This window comes from Cololabis saira, chromosome 13 (assembly GCF_033807715.1).
Source record: "Cololabis saira isolate AMF1-May2022 chromosome 13, fColSai1.1, whole genome shotgun sequence".
In the NCBI taxonomy this organism is placed as follows: domain Eukaryota; kingdom Metazoa; phylum Chordata; class Actinopteri; order Beloniformes; family Belonidae; genus Cololabis; species Cololabis saira.
This window is the reverse complement of record NC_084599.1, coordinates 24,419,651-24,446,050: the sequence shown is the minus strand read 5'-3', so window position 1 is coordinate 24,446,050 and position 26,400 is coordinate 24,419,651. Positions and strand designations below refer to the sequence as shown.

Sequence of the window (26,400 nt, the reverse complement as noted above, 5' to 3'; positions counted from 1 at the left end):
AATTGCCGGTGATTACAGCTGGAGGTTCCTGTGAACAGTTTTAGAGGCTTCTCTTTTACTATTGCGGTCTATGGGAAAAAAGCTTTCTGGGCCGCATGGGATTTTTGGTTGCAGTACCGCGACTGGCCACTGGGAAAAATCGGCGCGCCTTCTGACTGCCAGACCCGGGGGCTGCCCGAACCTCACCAAAATATATGCAGCACTGCCGTCAGATGATAACAGCAGGATATACTGTACCCTTTAAAATGTTGACTCGATGGCAAAATAAAAAATGACAGTAGTGTAGCATTGTGCAGAATTAAACTGTCCTCCACTACACATTTAATTTAAAGTTTCTTTTAATTTGGTCTTCAAAGATTAAATATATGTTGTACTAACCATTACAGTTCGCTACACAACAGCAACTTTCCACTCAAGAGCGTATTCTTCTTCTCTGGATGTATTTACACCAGACTTGTCCCTGCACGCACCGCGTAGCGACTGCGCCTACTGCTGGTGAGACTTAGACATGGCGTACTGCCAGATAAAACTACATTTTTAAACAAATAAACCAACCTCTTACCTTAACAGAAAACACTCAGAAAATATCACATGAACGGGACCTGAATTGTACTAATTAAATTGTAAATTAAACATGTAAATAATATAATTGTAAGCATATCATCCTACTGATGACTACTGAGGCTTGGTTAATACAAACGTGTGGTTGCTTTGTTAAACGCTGTAACATGACAACGTTTTTATTTATTTATTTAAACCTTTATATACGTATATATGTGTGTGTGTGTGTGTGTGTGTGTGTGTGTGTGTGTGTGTGTGTGTGTGTGTGTGTGTGTGTGTGTGTGTGTATGTATATTTGTACACTCACTGGCCACTTTATTAGGTACAACTTGCTAGTACCGGGTTGGACCCCCTTTTGCTTAAATCCTTCATGGCATAGATTCAACAAGGTCCTGGAAATATTAAGAAAAAAACCCAAAAAACCTTCATTTTACCAGTTAAAAGTTTGAAAACAAATTCTCATTCACAAACAGGACCTGGTCATTACGGTTACGGATGAGGAAGTGATAGTGGTTAGCTATTGGCTGAGCTGACTGCCAGTCAAGTCATATTAGAAATAGATGTAATGCTTTAAAGGGGACCTATTATGGCATCTAATACCTATTTTAAACGGGCCTTGAATGTCTTAAAAGCAAGCTTTTGATTGTTTTTGCTAAATAAATTAGAAATTCAGCTTCTGAGCCATGTCTTTATCCTCCAATTCTCTAACCTCATTATCTATGCGGGATTCTGAGTGGACGGGGAGGCTATGATGATGAGGCTCTGTGCTGATTGGCTGCCTGAATGATGCAATACACCGCTATGAAAAAATGGCGGAAGCTCCGGACGGCGGAGTTACCGTGTCCTAACTGCATGCGATGCGAGCGAGCGTCAGCAACAAAATCAATTCCATTGCTTTATTTTCTATTGGACTGTCCTAACTGGCCGGGAGCGACGCAGCGCGACGCAGCGCGACGCAGCACGACGCAGCGCGACGCAGCGCGACGCAGCGCCCGTTTTGAGCTGAACATTTGTCGGACAACCTGCTTCTATTTTCTTCCTGTCACTCACGTTGAAAGCCGGTTGAAAGCGCTGTCGGCAACGGTCATGGACGCGGAACGGCTGGTCCAGTTAGTTGAAATGACACATGAATATGTGTTCTACTGGCTCTAAGGACAAACAGCTCTGCCATAAGTTGAAGGAAAAACTGTCGAGTCCAAATCACTATTCTACACGATTAGGCTGATTTCTTGTCATTCAATTTAATTTAAAATTAAAAATACTGTATTAATCGCCAAAGAGAAATTAATTAACTAAAAATAAACTGAACTTTTGTCTATTCCTTCTGCACTTTCATATAGCTACAGTAGTTGAATACAAATAACAAAAGAATAAGGCCTTATTATACACATAATTAAAAATAACATTTAAAGAAAATAAATGCTGCTTTTTAATTGCTGACCAAATAACAGTCTGTCTCTCAATCACTTCCTAAACTTTTTATACACATTATTTGCTATAGATAAACATTTTGATATCAACGTCAGAAGTAGGCTATGTATTTGTAATTAGAGACAATTAGTTCTTGTTTCACTGTCAGGATTGATACGTTTGTTTATACAGAGCTGAGGGATCCAGGACTTACTGGACAGAAGTCTGAGTAGTGACTGATCCAAAACAACTCTTTCCCCTTCAAAGAGCTGGATTTGACATCACTAATTTGCGTACATTGAAATCTCTCATGTAGGCCTACTGGCATTTACACGCCCACGTTCAACCATAAATTCCAATGCAAAACAGTCCACTAGTGAGCATACATATTTGAATTAGCCAATTTATAAATGGTTCTTTTCATCCAAGCCAACAATGGATGAGAAAGACCAGAAAGAGGATTTTCATGTGGTAGTTGGTGAGGATGGGGAAATAAATTTTGTTAGGTGGTTTTTGCTGCAGTACATTTGCTTGGTTCAACTAACAGTATGAAACAAACAAACAACAACAACAAATAGTTGGGCCTGAAGATGGTTGTCATAAAAATAATAGCCCCCCCATTGGCAGAGTTTTTCTGCAACCAGTAAGATCAAGGATGTATCTGACCTGACCCGACAGGAAAACCGCATGGATGCAGTGCTAACTAGCTAAAGTGAAGACAGCTAGCTGTTTCCACCATTGACTGCATTGCAGCTGTAACTCAAAAACCCATGCCCACAATTATACATACATTTGTGGTTTTAACAATTTTACCTAAAGGAATATATAAAAATCCATCTTCCCCCTTAGTAGTCATCAAGAAACTGTATGTTTCCTGATAGTACTTGTTATATTTAAGTACTTTCACACAATATTTTGTGACTGACAATAATATAGGCTAAGCCTATTTACGTTTTTATGTAAAGATGCTATTAGGTCTTTTTTATGTGTAGTGGTGCATTTTCAGCAATATCAATACTGTTTTTTGAAGTAAATATGAATATTGCATTCTTGGTTTTCAAAAAAGAAATCAACTTTCATGGTTGTGTTGCTACCTTTTGTTGTCATGCAGTAAATCTTAGCCCATTGAAAACTTGCTCTGACACTGAAACTCCCTTGTACAGCTTAAAAAGTGCTTCAATTATTAAGCTAAAGCCCTGGAGAGAAACTGTAATTTCTGTAGACTTGTGAGTTTCTTTATTTTGAAAATAAAACAAGACGTATTTAAGACATTCCCATGAAGTGCTCACAGCAGCCTGAATTAAAATGTTAGATTCAGTATCACAAGTTAATATAATATATTTATATATTATATATTTATATATATATATATATATATATATATATATATATATATATATATATATATATATATATATATATATATATATATATATATATATATATATGCATATTTCTTTTTTGCCTCAGACTGTTCATGTATTGCTTGTATGCACTAGTAAAAGCTAAAACCTCTGTTCTCCTCACAAAGTTGCAGCTCTCACAGCCGTCAGCATGAGATCTCACATCTGCCCCAGCTCAGTCGGCAGCTCTGTTAAAGAAAAAGCCCCAAAGGAGCTGCTTCTCAAAATAACAAGTGAAATGATGTGATGGATCACTGCATATTATACTGCTGAACAGCAGTGTGAAATGTATCATTATCAATACTCACAATCATATTCCAAAAATACGTGTAATGCTCGAGTTGAGTGATTGTGCTCTGTTCTTAAGATCAATATCACTAAAGCAATTTGAACATGGCACAAGTACTATGTTAATATCTTTGGAAAATAACAATAAGCTCATTTGGTAGGTGTGGTGGTGAAATTATCCAGTGATAGGATGTGAGGTCATTATGTCGTGGTTTGAGCCTTCAGGAGTTGTTCGTGACAAGGTGTGCCGACTTGATAATACCAGTGATTTGACCAACTTATGTGTCCACAAGCAAATCCTCTTTTTTGAAAATGGGAAACTGAAAGCTGAAGCAGTTTGAGGAGCCTTACAGTTACCTGCTCAGTCATTCCCTTATGATTTCCCTCATCTAAAACCAAACCAGCTTCCTTTAATGAGAATCCTGTATGGCTGACTCACATGGATATATCATGGACGGATATGAGTGTGACTGTACTAAGCTTTTTCATGCTTAATTTAGTATGGGACTTTGCATATCCCCTGTGCTTTCACCATCTGCTTGTACCTCAAAATAATATTCAAGATTTGGACATATTTGCAGAGTTTTACTGTTTTGCACAAAATCTCAAGAAATAGAGAGCATTATTATTATTTAATACATACATGAGGATGTGTCCTCTCATGCAGCCCAGAGAGTTGGCAGTAGCGCTTCGAATGTGCCAAACCACATATTTATCTCTTCTCAATGTCAACATCCAGTGCATAGCCATTTGTGTCAAATGAGCAAATACTGACTTGATCCAACCTTTTGTCCCAGGCATAATTTAAGATTTAGTCAACACTGTCCTCTAGTGCTCACTCACTAAAACACATAATGTAGTTGTATTTTGTGACCTGCAAATACCACCAAAGAAGGCCTTTTTTGGTCTCTGAAAACAATAGATTTCGAATTTCTATCAGCAGTTTGAGATAATTTGTATTTTTTCTTCGTAATGTACATTTTCTGCTGGAAACGCTGCTCAGTTATTTTGCACGATATGGTGTCACTTTGATATTTCTAACAAAAGCTGGTTTACATGTTTTTGTTCCTCTAGAAATCCTCCACTGCACACATGAGGTAAAAGCTACAGTTGGTAAAAATGTCTGTTGCCATGGTTTTCCTATCAGCTGTTCTCAGATGGCTTTGGCACCTAATGAGGCACGGCACAATTACAGAGTGAGCAGCAGTAAAAAGAGGGCCAATCCTTCCTCCTCTAAATGACCGGATCAGTCAGTCGCGGACGCTCTCTACCCGGCTGATGTCACCAGCTCAAATCACATCAGCTCAAGGTCAGGCTGCTCTGCTCTCCTACGCATCCACAATGCCACGTGGATATTGCGGTCGACATAACAGATTTGCCTGTCCTCTTGAAATACTTCAGGATATTAGTGATGAAAATGGAACATAATGCTGCTGGTATAATTAGGCTCATCCTGTGCAGCTTTTGATGGCAAAATCTTTCCTTGCAATTCCGTACCATCTGGCTAAATCTATCCAGACAGGAGTTGGAAGTTGTCCGTACAGACAGTCTTTGGTTCGGATGTGCTTATTATTTTTGGCAGATGGCATAGCACATTTATTAGAAGTGATCCCTGTTCACGAGTGCCAATTAATTTCAATATAATCTCATTTATTCATAAAGTACTGCAGCTACTGTCACACACACGAGGAAGCTGTTCAAAAGTATGCTGATGGTTAAAACTCAAACCAAACACGTTTTGCTTTTTGCCAAAGGGAACAGAGTGCGACGGAGTCCTGAACTTTAAGGGCATTTGTAGTGTCGCTGTGTACTCGTATCTGCAAACATCCCTGTTTGGTCTGTTGACCAAGCAAACAGAGCAGGTCACACAGACCTTGCAAACATCTGTCTCTTCCAGCAGAACTCCCCCACGCCCCCTCCACTCTGCATTTACAATTCAGGTTGTGACTCCAAAAGTCAACCACAACTCTCAGTATTGCGACAACTAAACAGGTATTTGGATTATAACAGGTCCTGTTAACAGCGACAGCTAATTTGCCTAAAGTGGCAGGTGGAGCAGACGAGCCCGCCAGCCATTTGGACTGTGTTTTGTGTAGTTTCCACTCCATCTCTTGCATTTAATGAGGTGAATTATTCTGCACAAGTGAAGTGTGATATAAATTGCTGTCTGTTTTTAAGGAACAAAGTCAGCTTCAGACAGGACAGATAATGGCTTGATCTGTGAATTTCCAGATATTTCATCATCTTTTGTGATCATTGGCTAACTTTATATTGTAGAGATACACAAAAGCAGGCTTGGATTGTACTACAGCTGGTGTGGCGGCAGCTTTTAGTGATTTGGTCATGATTTCACCTCTATCAAGAGCGTGGGAAAAATCTGCAGCTGCACTCCAGCTACTTGTATACCAATATTTCATGAATAAACTAAGCAAAGCAACAAAAAAATGTCTTCTTTTTTTTAATGCAGCATTTAAAAGATTTTCACAAGCACACACATACAATGTTCAAATCTTAATATGATGTCAAATGAATAAATCCAGTCCTGACCCATTAATATTACATCTTTACACATTATATAATATAATCATGACTTTCCAGACAGTGGTGAGATTTGTTTTTCCGGTGTTGTCTCTACAATGACACATTGGACATCTGGCTCCCATCTGGGCTTTGCCATCGTTCTGCAATAAAACAGAAAAAAAGAAATACTTAAGGAAAGTAAAACTGGCACAGCGTCTGGCTTTTTCACAGAAAATCTGTCAACGCACTTCCACTCAGACATGCATACATGCAAATACTATGACAATTGCAAAAAAAGACAGATGATTACAGGAATATTCTATCACCCTTCAAGTAATTCAGATTGCTTACATATTGTTGTGCTCGTCCAAATTACTCTAATGTTGCGTTTGTCTTGTGTTGGTAACTGCCAGACGGCACTGGGAATGATATAGCCTTCCGGTATATTGTATACTTTTGACAACAAAAGAGAAAAAGAGACAACCATACAAATGATTATTTAGATGCAGTGTGAGGATTTAGAGCTTCAATGACCAAAAAATATGGAGTGAGTGTTTCTTATGATACCTCTGGGAACTTAATCTTCACGTCAATGCTGTCTGCTGAGGAAACAGAAACCGATGAAGACAACTCCTGCTCGGCATTTCTCTCATTTTCCTGGTAGAAGCCAAGAAGGAAAGCTACACCAGGGATGTAGCTTTCAACTCTGGAAAAGGGAAAATCTCCTTTTAAAATGGAAAACCAGAAATTCTGAAAATAGAATAGTATTTACTTGTACAACTATTCACGCATCTCATTTTGCTTCACAGTGAGCATGTTTCCCACTGAGGCTCACCTTGTGCCAATCTCTTGCATGTATTCTGGGATTTTAGTCCAGTGTACTTTGGCCAGGAGAGTTGGATTAGAACTGGGAACAGCAGCAGCTTTCATTGACATTTCATAGGTCTGACACTCAGCTCCCCATCTCACATGTGTCTACAACAAACACAAGAAATCAAAGCTGAACCGACTCTACAAACAAGGAAAAATGTGTTAACACACATCCATTTCTGCATTTCAGATCTGCAACAAATGCGTAATGTCAGATATTCTTTGACCTCTTTACTCAACACTACACTTCACTCCACTAAGATTTCCTTTTTTGTTGATTGTGAATTTCTCACAATATGAACCAAATTTTCCTGTCATGTGTCTAATTTCTCTCTTTTATGAGAGCTAAAATATGTGCTATCTTTTGCACAGAATGCAAAATGACTGCAGTCTTCATTTCCAGTAGGTTAACAAGATGGTACCCATTGCATGCAATGCGTGTCCCGTGTTCCACATTCAGTTTTCAGATCATTTTGAGCATATCACCAAAGTACTTTCTGTGTACTTCATGCACTTAACGTAAGCTAGACGCCCATAATCCGTCAGAAGGCGCTGCATCAGACAGCAGGACTTTGAGACAGGTGGTACACATCTGATTTCTTCAACAATATATCCCTGCATCTCCCGGGCTACCACCTGATGACATAGCAACCCAAGATCACTACTCTCATGCCCTACATTTCAGATCTCTATAGGCTCAGTGTCTGTATATGACCGTTCAGGAGAAAAAGAACAGGTTTCATACTTTCATATTAGTTTTGAGGGATTATAGAGAATGAATGAATACATTATATTCATTTATGTGTGTTTGTACATACTGTACATCTAGGAAAAATAAACAAACAAAAAGGTTTTCCCTTCTTTTGGTTTGGACATACCTTTAGCTCGGCATGGGAACCCACACAAGAGTCGACACACATCTTCCAGTTCGTGTTTACTCCAAGTTCTGACACAATTAGTTGGGCATTCGGATTGTTTTCCTCAGGTGTGTAGTACAAGTTTGCATCATAACCCTCAGGCTTCTGGTTGCCACTCATGGCTAATGCTTTGAAAACAAAGACTGGTTCAGGTCTTGAGTCCCGCCCCTGAGGAATGAGATTGAGAGTGCAGGCCATCACACAAAGATACATGTTGCGTATTTTGCTAGAGAAATGCCTGGGTGAATCTGCATCATCACATGGTTCATGACATCAAGAAATGAATGCATTTTTCATGATGAGCCTTCTCAGTGTAAAAAGCCCATCTCATAAACTTAAACTAATATTCTATCCTTGTGTCTTTTTTTTAACATACTTCCATTAAGATGTCAGGTTGGCTGTAAGAAGATCCTCTGGCGCTTGAGGCTGAACCTGAAAACAGATTTATTCGCTCTGTAGCTTCCTGTAAGCACAAATTAGGAAGAGGAATATTTGAATTTAATGAAACACTAGAACAGGTGCTGCAATAATAGCATTGCATGAGTGGGCAAATACCTTGGAAAGCCTCCTCAGAGTCTCAAGCAGTTGGCGCACACTCATTGGATGTCTGCTGGAGCCAGCATTAAGCTCAAAGTGGATTTTGTCAACAGGTTTGATTGCCTGGACTAATAAGGGTACAAAGGCCACATTAGCAAAGAAATTTCAGAGAGACATCGTCAGAAGTTGACATAAAGATATGAACACCTGCACAACTTGTGCTTTTGAGGAGATTGACAATTATTTGTCCATTTGTGTATCAGAGAATGATGATAAAAAGGAGGGCTCTGCCAGACCCTAGAGGAGTAACTTAACATTTCAGAATTTGATGTCACATTGGGATGCCAGTTTGATGTCCCTTAGACTTGGTATGTCAGAGTCCCAAATCCACTTTGAAAATATTCTTTTGGCAAAAACAAACTTAACTACGTCGGCAAATATAGTCCAACAACTCCCAAATGTTTGAGATAAAAATGCTGTCAAAACTGACAAAAGGTTTGGATGGATATTTTAAAATGACGGAGATCTTATTTTTGGTCTTTTTTTAGGTGCATTCATGCAAGCATATGAAATAGGAATGTTATCTATTGATATCAGCAATTTTGTTGATGTTAATCACAGTTGGTTTTCCAAATTGGAAGCATGTCAGTCAGCTGTTGGGTAATATATTAAATATAGATAAACCCTTCACTCAAACCTATTTAAAGTCATCATAGTATACCTTAAAGTTAGACTTCATTTAAAGATTTTAAAGAGACTTTTTCTGTTCAAATCAAAACTCCCACGGGTGAAGTGTTTTTCTTTATGTGATTGCTGCAACATGAAGCGACTTGGAAGGATTACTGTATTGGTTCACGATGGAAATGTTGCAGTACTTGATGGTGGCAGTGATTGTGTTTGTCAAGTAGGCAGAAAAGTAACATTTAAGTTTGTGGATTTCACTGATTTATGTCCCTCATGAAAGTTTTGGGGAGTGACTGCGCAGTCTGAGTTGAAAAATACGTTCTGTTGTTAAGGTCATGTCTTTGTGTGTTCTTGAACACTTGCTTACCTGGAACAACTTGGAGTGACATGCTGGTGTATCCCAGGAAATAGTACAGAGGGTATTCCTCATAATAAAACTGTCTCTTCATCTCATAGTCCACACAGACACCCACTCCAAAGACATTACTCTCAGTACACACTTTTGAAGCTGGATGCCAGGTGTTTGGCTTCAGGATCTGTTAGAATGTAGGAATAATGTGAACAAGAATTTGAATCAGTCAAATAAATCTTCACAATCCAGAAGGCGGTGCCTGTAACCTTTTGTAACTCAGGTGTCGCTGCAGTGGGATCCATATGGACAACTTCCTCATTGGAGTCGAACGTGGCGGGTAGTATTGGTGTCCTTTTAGCCTGATCTAGCTCTTCAATGTTCCTGGAGACTGCATAGACATCGGATCTGTTCATCAGAAAGCAGAGATCCATTTGTTGCATCTTTGAGAGAATGTCAGGTACTGACATAGACACCACATATTTCAAAATGTTTTGATAAATTATTTGTTCTTCTCACAATTTAGAAATCAGTGTAAAAGCAACTTATTCCATCAGACGTAAAAAAGAAGGCAGCTTGCTGAACAAACAGTGATGATCATTCAAGATCATTGACAGTTAAATGTTTAGCTTACCTGATGCTCTAGAGGCTGCAGATGTTAAAAGAACAAGATTAAGGGAATGATTTTGGACTATAACTGGAGTTGTGATCGAGGCCGGTTCTAGGGGGGGGGGTCAGGGGGGGGCTGTGCCCACCCAAACGTGCGTCCTGCCCACCCAATCAAAGTTATGGGGATCCTTTATTTTTTTATAATTGTATTTTTTTATAAATATAAAAACATATCACAGAATATCTGTACCGTTTCTGATTGGGTGGGCAGTGCGCATCATTTTTAGACACAACAATGAACGCATACCGCAAAAGTTGTGTCTCGGCGGAGGGACCCGGTGTTCAGAACAGCACACACTGAAGGCTGATTTATGGTTCCGCGTTACACCAATGCAGAATGGTGCGCGTCGCTGCATACCTTACGCCGTAGGCTACGGCGTAGGCTACGGCGTGCAAGGCACCGCAGCGCACCGCAGCGCACCGCCACCCGCACCGGCGCTCTCCGCCCTCGCCGGGATGGAGACGCCTCTCTCTATCCCGGTCCATGCCGTGCTGGCTCTGGAGCCACCAGCCTGCCGCGGGACCTTTTAAATCAACGCAGAGCCTACGCCGTAGGCTACGATTGATTGATAAAAAAAAAAAAGCAAACAAAAAAAAGCAAAAAAAAAAAAAGCAAAAAACATTAAATAAATGGAGCCTCAACAGGGCACAAGCCAGTGTCCTATTTGTGCCGGTGTTCTGCCATTTTTTGCTGCTTTGCCAAAAATGCTACCTAATGGTTTTCTACCTTTGCAGAGCTACAATTTTTGTGTTTTGTTTTTTCTGTATTTTACTCCCTAGCCCACTTCCTTGTCTCTTGCCAGGCCGTTATTGTAAATAAGAATGTGTTCTTAATGACCTGCCTGGTTAAATAAAGGCCAATGACTGAATTAATATCAAATAAAGCGATAGAATTGTTTTTTTTTCTTCTCTTTATCGTATAATGTTCACAATGTGTAATGCAATTCATGTCATGTGTAATGTATTTTGATGGATCAAATATTCAACATCCCATATTATCCATTTTATATCGTGCAAGAAATGATTGGCGGGGTAATCAAACTTTGAAAATCCACTGTGCGCATGCGCAGAACCACAAAGTAGCATTTCTCGGCAGGTAGCAAGGATTGGCAGAACACCGGTCCCAAGCCTGAGTAAGGCAGAGGGTAGTGTCAGGAAGGGCAATTGGGTTAGCATACTGTGGAGAAGATAGATGAACTGATATGATGACAGCGTTGCGGCACGGGCAGCATTGCCCAGCCTACATTTCAGTCTGCCCACCTTAGTGGGCTTCGCTAAATCCGGCCCTGGTTGTGATTCCAACCCCACCAACCCAGGTGTCAGGTGGAGAAGCAGTGAAACATGTGTTTTTGGACAGAGCTAACTATGTAGCATTAGCATTACATTGGCAATATGGTGTTAACTTAAAAAACCCCACCTGGAAAACTTCAAAAAGCTCATTGTGTACAGTTGTGGTTTCCACATGTGGCACCAAAATTGCAGAAAATAAGATGAGCAAACTATATCACACTTTTAAGGAAGTGTCACGTTAAAAAGAAGATGTTTGCTCAGCTGAAGGAATAAATGGAAATGGGAAAAGCAACAACAGCAAACAACTCTGGAGTTTTCAGAAATTGGAAAATTCCCCAAAGAAAGGTAGAAAGCCTCAGCATTTGCGAATCAAACTATGAGATTTATTGTCCTGGACAATCTGGTTGGTTGTTCAAAATGTTGGAATTCGAAGCCTTAATGAATGGATCCCTGAGTTCCCAGTCCAAATTGTGTGAGACTGAAAAACTGGTATCAGAACATCTCTGATATTGACAATTGTGTTTCTGGATCTTTGTTTTTAATGAACCATAAACATACCTCATTGAAAACAGCTTAACCTCTTCTTTGGGAGTGGGGATGTCCAGTTCAAATCTCTTTTCTGCAATATTGATCTTGGCAGCAAATTTCCATGGTACACCAATGGGATTTTTGTTCCTTGTCTCAAAGCCACACTGGAAAAGATCTGTGTTGATCCCATAGAAAATATAGAAGTCCTTTGTGACTCTGAAAAAGGTAAAAACGACACGTATTATTAATGCTATTAAGTGTACAGTAAATGTGTCTTTACAACAAACAACAAATGAAATCATTAGTTGTACAAAGCTGTGCTCAAACACTTTTGACATTTTTTTTGTATTGTAAAGTCACGGACATCCAAGGACAGATTCAGCAACTAAATGCTTATCTCAGGTCGGCCAGTTAAGCCCAGGATCAACAAATCACTGAACAACAAGAAAAATGAAATATTACTGCCCCTCTGTTGCTACATTTGTAAAAGATCAAGCCATGAGGTAGACTGAAACATATTTTTAATACAGATGAGACCAAATACCAATTATTTGCTTTAAATGAGATGCACTATATAGATGTGAAGATACTACATTTCAGCATTATTTTTCCATTTGTGAGATATGGTATAGGTAGTTTCATGATTTAATCCTGATATGATGCATTTGAGCTAGCACTTGTTTGTCATGATGGATGGAGCCATAAATTACTATTTAAGCCTACAAGTTGTCAGGAAATACAGTGGATTTCAGCAGAAAGTCAGTCAAGTAGCAAGGCAGAAACTGAAAAAACCCCACAATAGTTAGTCTCCTTTGCGTTTGCTGCGCGCCCAAGTTAAAGTTTTTGTTTTGTTTTGTTTTTTGAAGCTAACAGAAATAAAATAATAAAATTCCTCTGAGCTCATGTGCTGTAAACTACTAATAGAAATGTTTTGTTGCAGTTATACATGGGGATCAGATCAGATAGTGAAAGCATTAAAAGTGATAGCGGATTGTTTTCCCCAGTAAATAAATGTAAGTGCAATATTTTTCTCATAAATTTAAAAAGTCCAGCATGAAGATATAAAGATGCCCACTAAAATGAAATAAAATAAAATACTAACATTTGTAATCAATTCTTGGTAAACATGTTGAAAGTGTATCTTTTTTCATTTTAACACTAAATATATTTACCCGGCAAAACCATCTGTCTCCAGTAAAATGTCCGAGGTCAGGAGCTGTCCAAGACGTTCAGTTGGTGATGGATTTGATGAAGCTTTAGCTAAAGAATTTAGATATTTTATTTAACAATGGTACAAAAATCATAACAATTTGTAGAATACATGAAGGCTGAAGCATTTGATGACTCACCATTAACAGTGATCCCGGTGACAGAGTTATAATATTTGCTAATCTCCACGGGGAGACCCAGGGTGGTGGCTTCGAAGTAGCGAGCCTCTAAAACCAAAAATGGCCGTGTGTAATGCCATGAGGTTCCTCTCTGCAGGTTCTCCATCACAGCCCACAGGGGACTTGCTTTTCCTGCAGCAGAACTGAATGCCTACAAATAGAAAAACATAATAGCATGTCATTTTATGATATCTTTACTCACTTTAATGCATTTCTAATGGTGTTGTAGTACATTTGTTTGTTTTTTTTTCACTTACCATGACGATATTCCTGATGAGCTCTTTGCTGATGTCAGTGTAGAACCACTCTTGCCCAGATACACGAGAGTGTGCTGAAAAGATTGGCTTATCATTTGGCAAAGCCTCCCAATTCTGAAGCTGAAAATGGCACAGTCATTTCATTACAAAACATGGTATATTTGACACTTTGCCATGAAGTGCAAGGTACTCACCACACTGACTATAGCCTTCAAATCGCTATAGCTAAAATCTCCTTTAAATCCAGGGATGCTGGTGCCGAACAATTCCTTAATTCCTTCTGCATACATACCCAGCTTTATGAAAAGAAGGATAAGAATGATAGTTTGAGACTGGAGGAGCATGTCTAAGTAAAACACCTTTCACCAGTAATGAATTAATTGTACCTCCAATAGCTGCACAATTCTTCCTATGATATGAAGCTTTCCTTTGGACATGATCTCAGTGGGAATTATGTTGGCTCCACTTCTTAGCATGAAGATTTCTGTGGCTGTGCCCATTAGGAAATTGTCTGATTGGGAAAAATGATAGATTGTCAGATAATTTTATTCCCTCTTAAACAAATATCTGCTTTGATGAGTACTGTATTTGAAAAACACACCATCGAACCAGTCCATGCGGATGGCTTTGCTGTAGTGATAGGCAAGACGACCATATTTGGGGGCAAGGATTTTCACAGCTACACTTGAAGCAGTTGAGCTATTGTACAGATGGCATAAAGAAAAGAAGAAAATTACCAAATAAGATTAGAAATCGTATACAAATACTGTGTAGTACTCACAGGAGGTGATTGTCTGGAGTACTGGATCTGGAAAAGCTTTGCAAGTAAGTGTATGCAAAGCTGGCCACTTGGAGGTCTTTCTCTTTGAGTAGATGTGTTGTCACTGTGGACACAAGCGCCATTGATGGCTTTGTTTCAAAAAGGATCATAAACGCCTGCATGCGTGTTTCAGCGGGAACACTCTTCTGCAAGAACAGACTCAGAGTGATGTCTTGAACCTGAAAGAACAAGTGTTACAATGAAAAGTTTTCAAATGTTTCGATTTGTCACCTACTTCTACAGTGATGTCTAAATGTATTCTAATATTTTCAACTTCACAGTGGATTTGTTTTCAACACAAGACCAAACAGCTCTAATATCAGTATTTATAAAGTGTCCTGAAGGATCATTTAATGCTCTTACACTGTGTGGGTCTTTGGGAGCTATGAGTCTCATAGCCTGCACAGCTTCACGCTGCACACGAAGTGGCAGATCCACAGGAGTGGCCGCAACTCCAGGGAGGAAACGCATGATGGTTTTAATGCTGCGTGGATGACCTGCGTTTCCAAGAGCTTTCAGAGCGAGAATCATATCTTCTTTGTTGCCACTCCTCAGCGCCTCCCTGGCCATGTCCAGCAGGGGCTAATGTGACAAAAATTCAAATTTCTGTTGACTCAATCTAGATTTGTATCTTTTTGTTCATGTGACTGAGCCTTAGATTTCATTACCGAATGAAACAGATGTTAATTTCTGTCTGGACTTACCTGAACTGCACGCACATCACAAAGTTTATAATAGACACAGTGCTTGTACACCAGAGAGCCATATGAAAGCACCACAGTATTCCACAGATAGGTATCAGATTTACTGAATGGCATCGTCAGGAACCCCTACAAAGGAAATACAGAGACATTTTGACATGAAACAGATGAAAAGCAATTCTAGGATGCTTGCAGGTCAACTATTTCTCCTTCATGACTAACTCACTTTTGCCTGTTCAACCAGCTCAGGGGTCACCTGGAGATGTTCAATGACCATCAAAAAGGTTTGCCAAGCTTCAATTGGATCCAGATCCCCTGCTTGAAACCTACTTTCAAAGAATTTAAGGACTTTGGTATCACCGATTTCGACAGTCGCGTCCAAAAACCAGCGCCTGACGAGTGAAAAGCAAGGGAATTAGGAGTGAGCCAGAGAACACTGAATATAAGGATGATCTTTTAAATAAAATCTGAAAGATGTGCAAAACTTTATCAGGCATTTAATTTGCTCTTTTATTTGTGTTTCGTCTGGCATTTACACACACATTCACAAGAACCGTTAAGCTTCTCCTCTAATGGTTATAATTGTGCTAGGGTTACAATTGGAAAAGCATATTATTCTCAAATTGATGTGTAATACCACAAAACCTTCTCTCAAATAGTACATGCCACATTTTCTGCTCAATATTGGGTATGTTCATTTTAGTATTTGAAAGATGTGTTTAATAACAGAGTTTAACCTATCTTATTTACTTTAATTAGAGATCAATAGCGGTGAAAGCAAGGACTTACCTCTGCTCTGGATTTACGGCTAACTGCTTCCACATAGTTTCAAGTCCTTCATAGGGAATAACTCGCATAAGGATATATAACTTCATAGAATCTTCAGTTGCCGCGCTGTCAACGCTGTAAATGTTGGCCTCAGCCAAACTCTTTATCAACTCAATAGCCTGTGAAAGGGTACAGAGAGTATGTGACATTGGATTTAAATAAACTTGAATGTATTACTTTAATTTGATTTGTCATGGTTCTGGTGAGTTTGAAGACAGACAAGTCTGTCACTATTACCTTCGGTACGGGGTTCTCCAGTTTATTCATCATAAAGGGGGTATTGAGGTCCACGTTTCCAAACTTGTAAACTATGTTTCCTTTGCTTTCCAATGGTCCAAATGTGATGGCTCTGGCTGCGTCGCTCACACCAAGCAGCACCAGTTCTTTCCTGCAGGAGAAGTTACCTAATGCACTTGATCTGTATTGCAGCCGGACAAAATGTGCATTCGTTTTGTTCCTCTTACGTTGCTTTCATCTTGTAGGTACCACCCTTGACATTGAAGGGAGTGAAGTGCCGTTGCTCCAGAGCGTGAGCTCTGGTAATGAGCCCTCCTTCTGCTGTTGGTTTGACTGTGTAAATGTATCTCACTGATGAAGCAATCGATTCTCCTCTCTAGATTAATGAAAAAAAAATAGACATAAATGGAGGGACAGGTGATATTGGTCTGTCTAATTTGTCGTTCCAGAACCAGTTGAATCCACGCTAAGAATAAAAACAAACCTCTTTGGAGAACTTGTCCTCCACAGAAGTTGCCATCCCAGTATACATAGCTGTACTCTCTTTGCAGTTACTAATATCTACAACCTGAGTGATGGTCATGTCCTTTGTTTCCATGTTTTCCTCAGTGGCATAACTACTCTGACATTTGCCATGGATTCCAATCTGTAAAAAAAGACAAAAACATTAAAACAACTTATATAAATTCCACTTTCACAGATGCTGTGTGGAATGGAGTTCATTTGTCAGTGGTGATATACCTCCTCTAGGTCGTAGATAATGTGTGTGGTCTTCACAGTGACTTGGAAGAAGCTTAATATCCCCCTGACAATGTTGACAACAGTGGTGGAGATCTCAGGAGAGGCGTGGATTTCCCCGACATGTCCGTTGGAGTATTCAAACGCAAAAGGTTTGATGAGCTGAGCAGCGATGTGTTTTGTCAACTTCGGAGAGGCATCGTAGCCATTTTTCCCAGGGAAGCCATTGTACTCAGCCAAAGCCAAATCAGAAATCTGTACACAAGATAGAAATGATTTGTGACTTTTGCACCACATGCTTGAGTATTTCCTAAAAAAAATCAACATGGAACTTTTCTGGTGAAATATAAAACCTAGCAGATGCCTACAGAGGCTGATACACATCCGTGACATTTCATTAGCTTTTTAATACTTAAGTTTAAAAAAATCGTTTACATCAGAAGGCTGTAAAAGTGACCCTTAAAGATGATTAACAAAGAACACAAAGTGGTGCATAAAAAATTCTGGTCTGCAAACACCTCTGAACTTTCAGTAGTATCTAATTATGTCATTTACTTCTTGTCAATCAACCTAATTAGATACCACATGTTCCTCCTGGTGAAAAGGAAACTCAGTTTCCTTTTCTAACCATTTATGGACAATAATCCAACTTTTTTTATGTTGCTGCCATCAAATTCAAATTGAATATTACTACTACTACTACGACTACTACTACTACTACTACTACTACTACTACTACTACTACTACTACTCCCATATAGCAGACACTTTTGTCCAAGGCGACTTCATCTGAGAGAACAACACAAGCAAGAAATCACATAGGAGGGTGCAGCATGGATAAGTGATGGTCAGACTGCTGAGAGTCCAGTGCAGACAGTCCTGTCTAAATGCAGGAATACTCCTTAAAGAACTGAGTCTTTAGCTTACTCTTAAACATAGGTATGGACCCTGCGGATTGGACAGAGTTTGGTAGGTCATTTATCCATTGTACCACCATTGGGGAACAATGGAGGAGAAAAGTCTGGCTACTGATTTCATGCCACGTTGTTGTGGAAGCACTATGCATCTTTCACTGGCTGAGCGTAGCTGTCGAGAGAGCGTGTAGCTCTGGATCACGTAGTGAAGGTAGGCAGGTGCCGTGTGGGTAATTATTTGGTAAGCCAAAGAAGCAGAGCTTTGAACTTGATGATGAAACTGGAAGCCAGTGCAGAAAGATGAGCAGTGGAGTGACATGAGCTCTCTTGGGCTGGTTGAAAACCAGATGTGCTTCTGCATTCTGGATCATCTGTAGAGGTTTAACTGAGCATGCAGAGAGGCCGACCAACAAGGAATTACAGTAGTCAATACATGACATGACCACAGTCTGAACCAAGTGTCATATGTTCTGTCCCGTAGGGTCTGATTTTCCTGATTTTGTAAAGAGCAAATCGGCAATACCGGGAAACCGAGGCAACATGGTCCTTAAAGGTCAGCTGGCTGTCTAACATGACACCAAGATTCAAGATTCAAGTGTGGTGGAATTCAACTGCACACTTATCTGAGGAGGTAAGGAATGACTGGCAGAAGAATGAGGTGGTAGACTGTGTCAAAGGCAGGCCGAGGGCCTGACAGGTTGAGCAATATGAGGACTGAGGAAAGGCCAGCAGATCTGGCAGCCCGTAGTGACTCAGTAACTGACAGAAGAGCAGATCAGTTGAGTGGCCCTGCCAAAAGCCAGACTGATGTGGATCAAACAGGTAGTTGTTGTGAAGGAAATGTGAGACCTGATTGAAGATGGCTCGTACTAGAATTTTAGACATTAATGGGAGCAGTGAGGCCAGTAGTTTTCAACTTGGGAAGGGATGAGGGTGGGTTTTTTCAGCAGTGGGGTGACCTGAGCTTGCTTGAAGGCAAAGGGAAATATGTCTGATTTAAGAGAGGAGTTAATGATGAGGTTGGTGATGGATTTGCGCCACTTTCTTTCTGCTGCCCTAAGTCCAGCTCTGTGTTCCCTCAGAACCTATGTGGGCCATGGACTGGGAGGTTTTTGTCCAGCAGAGAGGAGGCGAGTGAGGACCATAGTGTTTCTATAGCCTCATTAACAGATAGTGTGGAAAAGTCGGCAGGGGAAGGGAGGGTAGAGCAGACCTCATCAGACAGCTGTGTACGGCTGAGCAATCCTAAGTTTCTGCGATGGGAAACCGTCTTTGGAGTCTTGTGAGTGACATGAGGAAAGGAGATGGAAAATTGAACCAGGAAGTGGTCTGAGAGGTACAGTGGTGGGACACACACGTCAGCTGTAGTGCAGTTTCTGGTCAGCACCAGGTCAAGGATATTACCAGCTTTGTGTGTTGGAGGAGTCTGGACCAGTGCAAGATTGAAAGAGTGAATGAGAGCCAGAAACTCATTTGCCTGTGTTTTGCCGATCTGAAGGTTCATGTCTCCCAGTACAATTAGTGGAGAGCCATCATCAGGAACGTTAGAGAGACATTAGGACATTAGGATGCCTCTACCACCTCCTCATCTAGCAGATCAAGGGGTGTGAATTCTGCATTTACTGATAGAGCAGCTAGTGTAGCTGGGTTTTCAGGGCGGATCCAAATCTCGGTCAGGGCTAGGACCTGAATGTCTGAGAGGTAAAATAATGAACTGATGAACGCTGTTTTGTTAACTGCGAATATTTTTCATGAAGTAGTAAAATCCCTCATTACAGCATTAGATGAATTATGGATAAAATACGGGTTTAGGATATTTGAAAATCTATTTTCTGTTTTTATTTATATTTAACACAGCGTTCCAACTCTTATGGAATATGGGTTGCAATGTCTGCTTGTATTGGTCATTGCATTTGTTAAATTAAAATACACATGCAGTGCAGAGATCAAACTTGTAGGATTTGACTGAGGGATTCAAACCTTCATCAATATCTAAAAGCCCAGGCAATTATTTATTTTATTTTAATGTCCTGCTTGTTGAAGGGATTGTCTGATGTATGGACCGAAAAAGCAGTAAAAAAAACATTTAACTCTTAAGTGTTTATGTTTTAGGGCAGGCACTACAAATGCAAAAAGCACTTTTAATTTTAATACTTACAGTTAGACAGTTAGCTTCGTTTTATAAATCTTGTGGATTGTTATGGTTAAATATCCACATGAGGCATAAGATACACAAAATAAGATCAGTTGTAATGAAGCTGTTTTTTTTAAAGTCTTCACTCTCACCTGCAGGAGGAATGTTTGTGGATTGGTTCCAGTGATCCGGGCTTTGCAAATTATTTTCATCCCAGATTCAGCAAGGCCTGGGATTCCGAGTCCGAAGCTCACCACTCCTTCATATTTATATTCGTAGGTTTTGGTTGGATTCAGGCTAAGATCTGGAAGATTATTTTAACATTAAACATAATAAAAATCTTTATAAACCATTTTGTTTTTATTTTCATTGTGTCTTAAAGATCAGGGAGAAACAGACTCACCATATCGGAGACTCTGACATGCTAAGAATAGTAAACATAATCACAGCATTAGAACCTTTGTGAAGCAATGGTGTTTTTGTGTTTGCTTGATATGAACAATTATAGTCAGCATGTTAAGAAAAAAATGAAAATGAATGATGAACTTGAAAACACATAATAAAAGTCAACATCCATGAGCCACAATTTGATTGCTACACAATAAATTATACTGGACGTATCCTTATGTTTGCCATTCATGGCCACATTTCTTATAAATGACAACTGAATAACAACCATCAAATAATAATAATGTCCATTTGTATGAAACATCCTAGGAAATAATACGATAAATGTAAAATATGAATTGGCTGAGCAAAACTTACTGGCCAGGGCCACAAGGCAGCTGAGGAGGAAACCCTGCATGGTAAAACAGGGGTTGAGACTGTTTCCTATTTGTCCTTATATAAGATTTTATTTCACATTTAGCCTTGAGAGCCGATCAGACTTGTGATTTTAAGGACCAGCCTTGTTAAGTAAACATGTGCTGTCTGACTAAAAGCCATGTCAACCTGTGACATTGTCAGATTGACACACGCAACATGGGAAAGATAACTCTTGCAGCGGTGGCTGTGCAAATGGACTGAATAGAACTAGAACAATCTAGATTGATTTATGATGGCCCTGATGTGAAAAAATAATATGTGAAAAAATAATATAGTGAGGCTAAAGTGCCAAACTCAACAGTGAAGGGGAAAAAAACAGATGTCAGAAAGCAGACAATTTCTTTTTTCTTTTTTTTTTCTTTAAAAAAAGACAAGGTCAACAGATTTAATTAATGTATAAGTCTGTTGAAACAGGTTAGTGTCTTTTCATGTCTTATGGTTGAATCATTCTCACACAAACAACAGTACTTGTGTTCCTGTGAACCAGTGGAACAGTTTAAGTTAATTTATAGTTACTGGCTAAGTGGGCTGGTTATATTAGGGCCCGAGCACTTACAGTGCGAAGGCCCTATTGTATATGTAGGAATTTTTCTCGTTTTTGTTTTTATCCTCGTTTTTCTTCCGACGAAATGAGGGCCTTTTTGCCCCCCTAAACGTGCCCCAAAAGTCACCAAATTTTGCACGCAAGCCAGGCCTGGCGAAAAATGTGATATTTAATGGTTTGCATTAATGGGTGTGGCCTAATGGCTCAACAGCGCCCCCTAGAAAACTTTATTATTTTTTTCTTGTGATCTCCAACTTCATCAAATGTACTCATAGCAAAACGTATCTGGTCCAGATGATTCAAATTAGTTGTGGTTACATGATTTATATTCATGTGAAAGTGCTGAATGTAATTTAGAAATCCTGATTAGCAGAGATACACCACCAGGAGGTTCCTTTTGACCTGTTGAGTATCTCTCCTACTACAGGGATGTTTTTCACCCCATATAGGTTCCTGAAAGCTATTTTTGCAGGGCCTTTCCAGGTTATGGAGACATTAACCATAATTGTTCTCCATTATTCTTGTAGTTTGTAGTGCTAATCTGCCCCCTCCTTTTCTCTTCTGTGCATGTTTGCAGGCCAGAGCTTCAGGAGCTGCATGCTGAACTGCAGTCCCCCCCTCTGACCACCTCAGTGTTTGCTGTCTACATCTGTTGATATACGGTAGTCATCCCTGTAGTACACCAGCTGTGTATGTGTCTCATTTCTCTCTGTTCTCCATTCTCTCTGTCTAATCTCTAATTTCCATCTCTACCCAGCTGGTCTTCGGCAGGAGGGTCCCCCCTTATGAGCCAGGTCCTACTCAAGGGTTCTTCCCTCCAAAAGTGGAGTTTTTCATTATAACTGTTAGGTTTAAGGTTTTTTTCACACTTGGGGAGTTTTTTACCTGCCATTGTTTATGTTATGTTTATATAATAACTGCTCGGGGGTCATGTTTTGGGTCTCTGGAAAGCGCCTAGAGACAACTTCTGTTGTAATAGACACTATATAAATAAAATGTAATTGAATTGAATGTCAACGAAAAATCTACCTGGAACTCCTGCTAGTGGAAATGGGCCATGTGTATTTTTCCACTTTAATGTTGCCTTTCAAGATGTGTAAGCTGCCCACACTATTGGCAGTAATGCAACCCCAAACCATTAGAGATGCAGGCTTTTGAACTTAACACTGATAACAAGTTGGATGGTACCTCTGTACTCTGTAGAACATGGTGTCCATGGTTACGAAATACAGTTTTCAATTTTGATTCATCTGAATACAGAACAGTTTTCTATTTTGTCTCAGACAAAGCTGAGCTTTGGCCCAGACAAGATGGTGCAGATTCTGGAGCATGTTCACATAAGGCTTCTTCTTTGCACGATAGTCTTAAACTCAGTGGTGGACAGTAACGGAGTAAATTTACTTGAGTACTGTACTTAAGTACATATCCAGAGGATTTGTACTTTACTTGAGAATTCGATTTCTTTGGTACTTATTACTCTTACTTGAATACATTTCCAAGACAAATATTTTTACTTTTACTCAAGTAAATTTCTAGGAAGGCTGAAAAGTACTCGTTACTTTCAGGTCTGCTCTTTTTTCTTCTTCCCTAAAATCCTATTGGACACAAGCTGTTTTTGTCAAAGGAGGAGACCTATCACAGTGCACGCTCTCCACTGGGATGTACGTAAAGCGGAAATACGTCAAGCCTCCTCAAAACGATACCGCCAAAGTAGCCTGCAACAATTAATTTAGAAAAAATATAGTAATTTACTGATGTGGAAAATAAGAAATTTACTCTTACTCTTACTCTTACTTTTACTTAAAGTAAATTTAAAAGCATTTACTTTTGGATACTTAAGTACCTTTAAAAGCAAGTACTTTTCTACTCTTACTCGAGTAATATTTTGACTGAGCTACTTTTACTTGTAACGGAGTAAATTTTGACCAGTAGTATTTGTACTCTTACTCAAGTACTGGGGTCGAGTACTCTGTCCACCTCTGCTTAAACTGCACTTCTGGATTGCATGGAAAACCAAAACAGTGATTTCCGGAGGTGTTCCTAAGCCCATGCAGTGATTTCCTATAGACAATCATGTCTGTTTTTATTGCAGTGCCACCTGAGTGCCCAAAAATCACGAACATTCAGTGTTGACCTTTGACCTTGTGTCAGGGTTTGACACTTCCCCCCAGTTTTTGAGTTTCAGTTCTGTCCCTCCTGTGTCCCATCCGCCCTGATTGTCTGCACTAGGGCTGTTCAATTTTGCCCAAAAATAAAATCTCGATTTTTTTCTCTCAAAATCCGATTTTCGATTACGATTACGATTATTTTGTGAATTGACAAAAGGCAAAGAAAGGATTTCAAATATGCTGTTTTTTTATTGAACATTTGCCCCATTGGGCTTTAAGTGCAAACCTTGCTCTTATTAAACCAAAAATGAATGAATAAAGTGCAAAACTCTGTAAAATAAGTTGAAAAAAAGTTTTAAAAAATATAATAAAATATAAAGTTTTATCTCTGAAAAAAAAATAATCAGCAAATCAGCACTTGCAAACATACAGTAAGTTATATTTCCAATTAAATAAAACAAGACATTTTCTAATTAAACTAAACTGGGTCTTTGCATGCTAAATAATAATGCAACCCATGAAGGAGGTAGAGGTGTGTAATGTCAGTCATTACATTTGCTGTTCACATTTGCAAGTTTTTCGCAAGGAACACGAGCCGGTCTACCGCATCTGGCTTGAGGGATGCCCGGTGGCATGTTACAACGCCCCCTCCTACACTAAAGAGCCTCTCCAATGGGGCGGTTGTTGCAGGTATTGAGAGGTATTTCCATCAATTATTAATATGGTATCAATCATTAATATGTGTGCAGACAAGGTTAAAAAAAAAAAAAAAAAAAAAAAGTGAAAAATCGATTTTACGATTTTCACGTTTTAACATCGTTCTAATTACATAATCGCGATTACGATTTAAAACCGATTAATCGAACAGCCCTAGTCTGCACCTGTGTCTCGTTATACCCTGTGTATATCTGGTCTTGTCATTCCCCTTCTCCCGGTCGGTCCGTACTGTTTGTTCCCTCCATGTCTCCTCTGGTTTTTTGGATTCCTGTTTTTGTTCAGCCTTTGATCCTGCTCTGCAGTGCTTTTGGTTTTTGTTTTGCTAAATAAATCCTGTTTTGTTGCAACACACTGTGACACCTTGTCCCATCCACACAGAGATTCCTCGTGATTCACTGAATCTTTTGATGATGATTTGATACACTGTAGATAGTTGGATCTTCAAAGTCTGTGCAGGTTTATGTTGAAATTGTTCCACAATCTTTTGACAGTTTGTAGCATATTGGTCAAACTCTGCCCTTCTCTATATCTGAGAGGTTCTGCCTCTCTGAAATGTTCTTTTAATACCCAGTCATGTTACTGAACTGTTACCAGTTGACCTAATTAGTTGTCAAATGTTTGTCCAGTTGCTTTTGATTTTTGAGTTGCTTTTTGTACGAGTTACTTTTCAAGCCTTTTGTTGCCCCTGTTCAAAAGGAAGACACATCGAGAAATGAATCCACGCCTTGCTACCTCTCGGCTGGATTATTGTAACGCATTACTTTCTCGCTGTGCAAACAGTTGTGTTAAAAACTTTCAACTGGTCCAAAATGTCACAGAACGAGAGCTAAGTAGAAGTGGGGAATAGAGATTGCATCTCACTACTTCTAGCTTCATTACACTCGCTCCCTGTTAAATCTTGAATTGAATTCAAAATATTATTTAAAGAAAAAATAATTCTCACACACAAAGCCTTGGACAATAAAGCTCTGACTTCATAGAACTCTCTGCTCCCTAAATACAGGTTTACTTGCTGTTCCAAGAGACTTGAAGTCTAGAAGAGGAGCTGGACCTTTTAGCTATTTGGTTCCTCTATTTTAAAATCAACGTACAGCCTTGGTTCTTGAGGCAGACTCCTACTCTAGGTTGGGCTAAAAAGTTTTCTTTTTAATAAAGCCTTTAACACTGCAGTCCCTTAGATCATCTCCTAGTTATACTGCCACAGGTCTAGGCTGCTGATGAGACTCCCATTGTGTTTGCTGTGCATTTCCACCCTGTCTCTCTTATCTTAAAAACTGCAACTGTTGCTCCCGTTCTCTTTCTGTATTCTTTATGACAGGGAGTATAGTTGGGTAGTTGTTAGCACAAGAGCCTTACAGCAGGAAGGTTCAGTTTGAACTCGCTTCACCTGGGTCTTTCTACATAGTTTGCATCTTCTCCCTGTGTCTGCATAGGTTTTCTCTGGTACTACCGTTTCTTCTCAACCCCAAAACACGTTGTTTAGGCCAATTGAGATAGTATATGGCAGTGAAAGAAAGCTACGGAGCCCCTAAAGGGACACAGATTTTTTTTTTTTTATAATGAGTTTTAAGCAAAAGTGGTAATGTCCTTATAATGGAGTCACAGGTTAAAATATAGCTCAGCTAAAGCCTGTTATTTCCATTCATAAACAGAACAGGGCGCAACTGGAGGGTCTCCTGTTCCAGCAATACTCCCATGTACTTGTTTTTACGCGCTCACGTAGAACAACTTTTAGGCGCTCACTTATAAGTTTTGCGAGAGCGCGTGAAACTTTTTAGTGAGTGCATAAACATTTTACGTGCTCATGTAAACAACTTTACGTGCTCACTTAAAGGTTTTAAGCGCGCGCGTAAAGGTTTCACGCGCGCGCTTAAAACTCATTATAAAAAAAAAAAAATAATATATGGGTTTATTAGCTTTTTTTTTACACAGGACCCCAACTTTGTTGAAATTGCCCTTAGATTAAAAAAAAAAAAAAAAGAAAGGAAAAAATTTTACTTGAGAAAAAAATCGGAAAGAAAAGCGGAAGCACAACAGAGAAACATGATGAGCACAACAGAACAGAATGACAACAGATGAGCTGGAAAGGAGTGAAACCAGGACGATATATAGACAGAGGGGTTGACAAGACACAGGTGTGAACAATCAGAACTCAAATGCCCT

At 39.5% G+C, this 26,400-nt stretch overlaps 1 protein-coding gene across 1 annotated transcript; it reads right to left on the bottom strand.

The window, feature by feature from the left end:
• Positions 1-6,121: 6,121 nt before the first annotated feature.
• Positions 6,122-20,848, bottom strand: vtg3 (vitellogenin 3, phosvitinless). The gene is made up of 28 exons (XM_061737161.1): positions 20,809-20,848; positions 20,447-20,467; positions 20,196-20,347; positions 16,999-17,250; positions 16,742-16,903; positions 16,485-16,633; positions 16,258-16,408; positions 15,982-16,139; positions 15,419-15,584; positions 15,196-15,321; positions 14,855-15,073; positions 14,453-14,670; positions 14,273-14,370; positions 14,058-14,182; positions 13,866-13,967; positions 13,672-13,791; positions 13,376-13,565; positions 13,199-13,286; positions 12,057-12,242; positions 9,809-9,947; positions 9,558-9,726; positions 8,525-8,634; positions 8,346-8,432; positions 7,931-8,137; positions 7,018-7,157; positions 6,750-6,888; positions 6,534-6,635; positions 6,122-6,343 (listed from the first exon to the last, which is right to left on the bottom strand). Exons 1-27 carry the CDS (start codon positions 20,846-20,848, stop codon positions 6,555-6,557), a joined length of 3,795 nt encoding a protein of 1,264 aa, XP_061593145.1. The 3' UTR covers positions 6,122-6,343; positions 6,534-6,554.
• Positions 20,849-26,400: the final 5,552 nt, after the last annotated feature.

Excerpts from the sequence above, each read along its gene's own strand:
- vtg3 (XM_061737161.1), bottom strand. The coding sequence starts at position 20,848 with ATGCAGGGTTTCCTCCTCAGCTGCCTTGTGGCCCTGGCCA. Across the intron at positions 16,409-16,484 it reads ACCTACAAGATGAAAGCAAC|GAAAGAACTGGTGCTGCTTG; the intron begins GTAAGAGGAACA and ends CTTCTCCTGCAG. Across the intron at positions 8,433-8,524 it reads CTCTGAGGAGGCTTTCCAAG|GAAGCTACAGAGCGAATAAA; the intron begins GTATTTGCCCAC and ends TTGTGCTTACAG.